We start from the raw sequence: 1,253 nt of genomic DNA on the forward strand, positions 1-1,253 counted from the left end.
TTCTGCATCATTCAATAATTTGCCCAGTGAATCTTTCAATAGCGAAAGTCGAGGCTTGAATTTTTTCTTCAGTTCCCCCAGCTTGAGAAATACTTACACAAAGTAGAGAGTAGTATTTCTCCACCCATATAGTTATCACCCAACCTCCACATGATCAAAACATGGCCAATCTTGATTTTTCTATCCCTTGTCCACTCCAGAATGGAACATCCTGAATCAACATTCAGTTATCATATAATTTCATCTGTAATTATACAGTTTATAGTGTTAAAAATAAAAGTCCCATAACAACAACAATAGTATCATATCACACACAAAAATTAACAACAATTCTTTTCGAAGGCAGACTTATAAATTTATTTGATAATCAGCTGTTAGTTTTCATCCACATTGACTGTAGGTTTTTGAAAGTGGTGACAGGTACATTAGTCACCAGTGTATAGAGCTTGTTTGGCGAATCTTCATTCTCATTGTGTTTTCTGGACAACCACACATGGATATGGTATGGGATATTCCTGATTCCTTTGGCCCAGACAGCTTTGTTGAGCCTGGTGTCAATGAGCATGTCTGGTGTTCCCATCTCTTTCATGGCAAATTTCTGAATCTCCTCGCGTCTACGAGGATCATGCTTCTTGAAGCCTACTCCATGGATGTGCTTGTTAATGTTGATGGTGTACTCTCTGGTCACCACTTTGTTGATAGCAGAATGGCCCTTCTTGCCACCCTTCATTGCAGGAGCCACAGTGATGGGACTAGGTTGGAAAGACAGTAATAATTCTTAATATCACCAAATATCTAGTCAATATTTAAATTTCCTCAGTTATTTCATAATATTTTTTCACTTTTTTTTTTCTTGTAAGAATCCAAACAAGGTCTACACATTACATTTGGTTGTAATGTCTCTTTTAATTTATAGATTTCTTTTCTCTCTCTCTCTCTCTCTTTTTTTTCCCCCTTGAGGCTAATATGTTGAAGGAATCAGATCTTTATCTGGTAGAATTTTCCACATTCTGGATTTTTCTGGCAGATCTCTGTGGTTCAGTGTTACTCTGTCCCTTGTATTTTCTGTAAATGGAGAGATCTATCTAAAGTCTTGATCAGATTCAGGTTTAATTTTTTTGGCTGATGGTACCATACACTTTTATTTCAGTACACTTGTTGTTGTTAAGTGCCATCGAGTCGGTTCCGACCCATAGCGACCCTGTACAGGGTTTCCAAGGGTGTAAATCTTTACGGGAGTAGAAAGCCTCATC

At 37.5% G+C, this 1,253-nt stretch overlaps 1 protein-coding gene across 1 annotated transcript in view; it reads right to left on the bottom strand.

Moving 5' to 3' along the window:
• Positions 1–367: 367 nt before the first annotated feature.
• Positions 368–1,253, bottom strand: part of LOC102835915 (60S ribosomal protein L31-like) — a 2,837-nt gene continuing 1,951 nt past the window's right edge. The window contains exon 2 of the mRNA XM_006859996.1: positions 368–752. Coding sequence (XP_006860058.1) covers positions 368–752 — 385 coding nt within the window. The remainder of the gene's footprint in view (positions 753–1,253) is intronic.

This window comes from Chrysochloris asiatica, unplaced genomic scaffold (genome assembly GCF_000296735.1).
Source record: "Chrysochloris asiatica unplaced genomic scaffold, ChrAsi1.0 scaffold00035, whole genome shotgun sequence".
NCBI lineage: Eukaryota > Metazoa > Chordata > Mammalia > Afrosoricida > Chrysochloridae > Chrysochloris > Chrysochloris asiatica.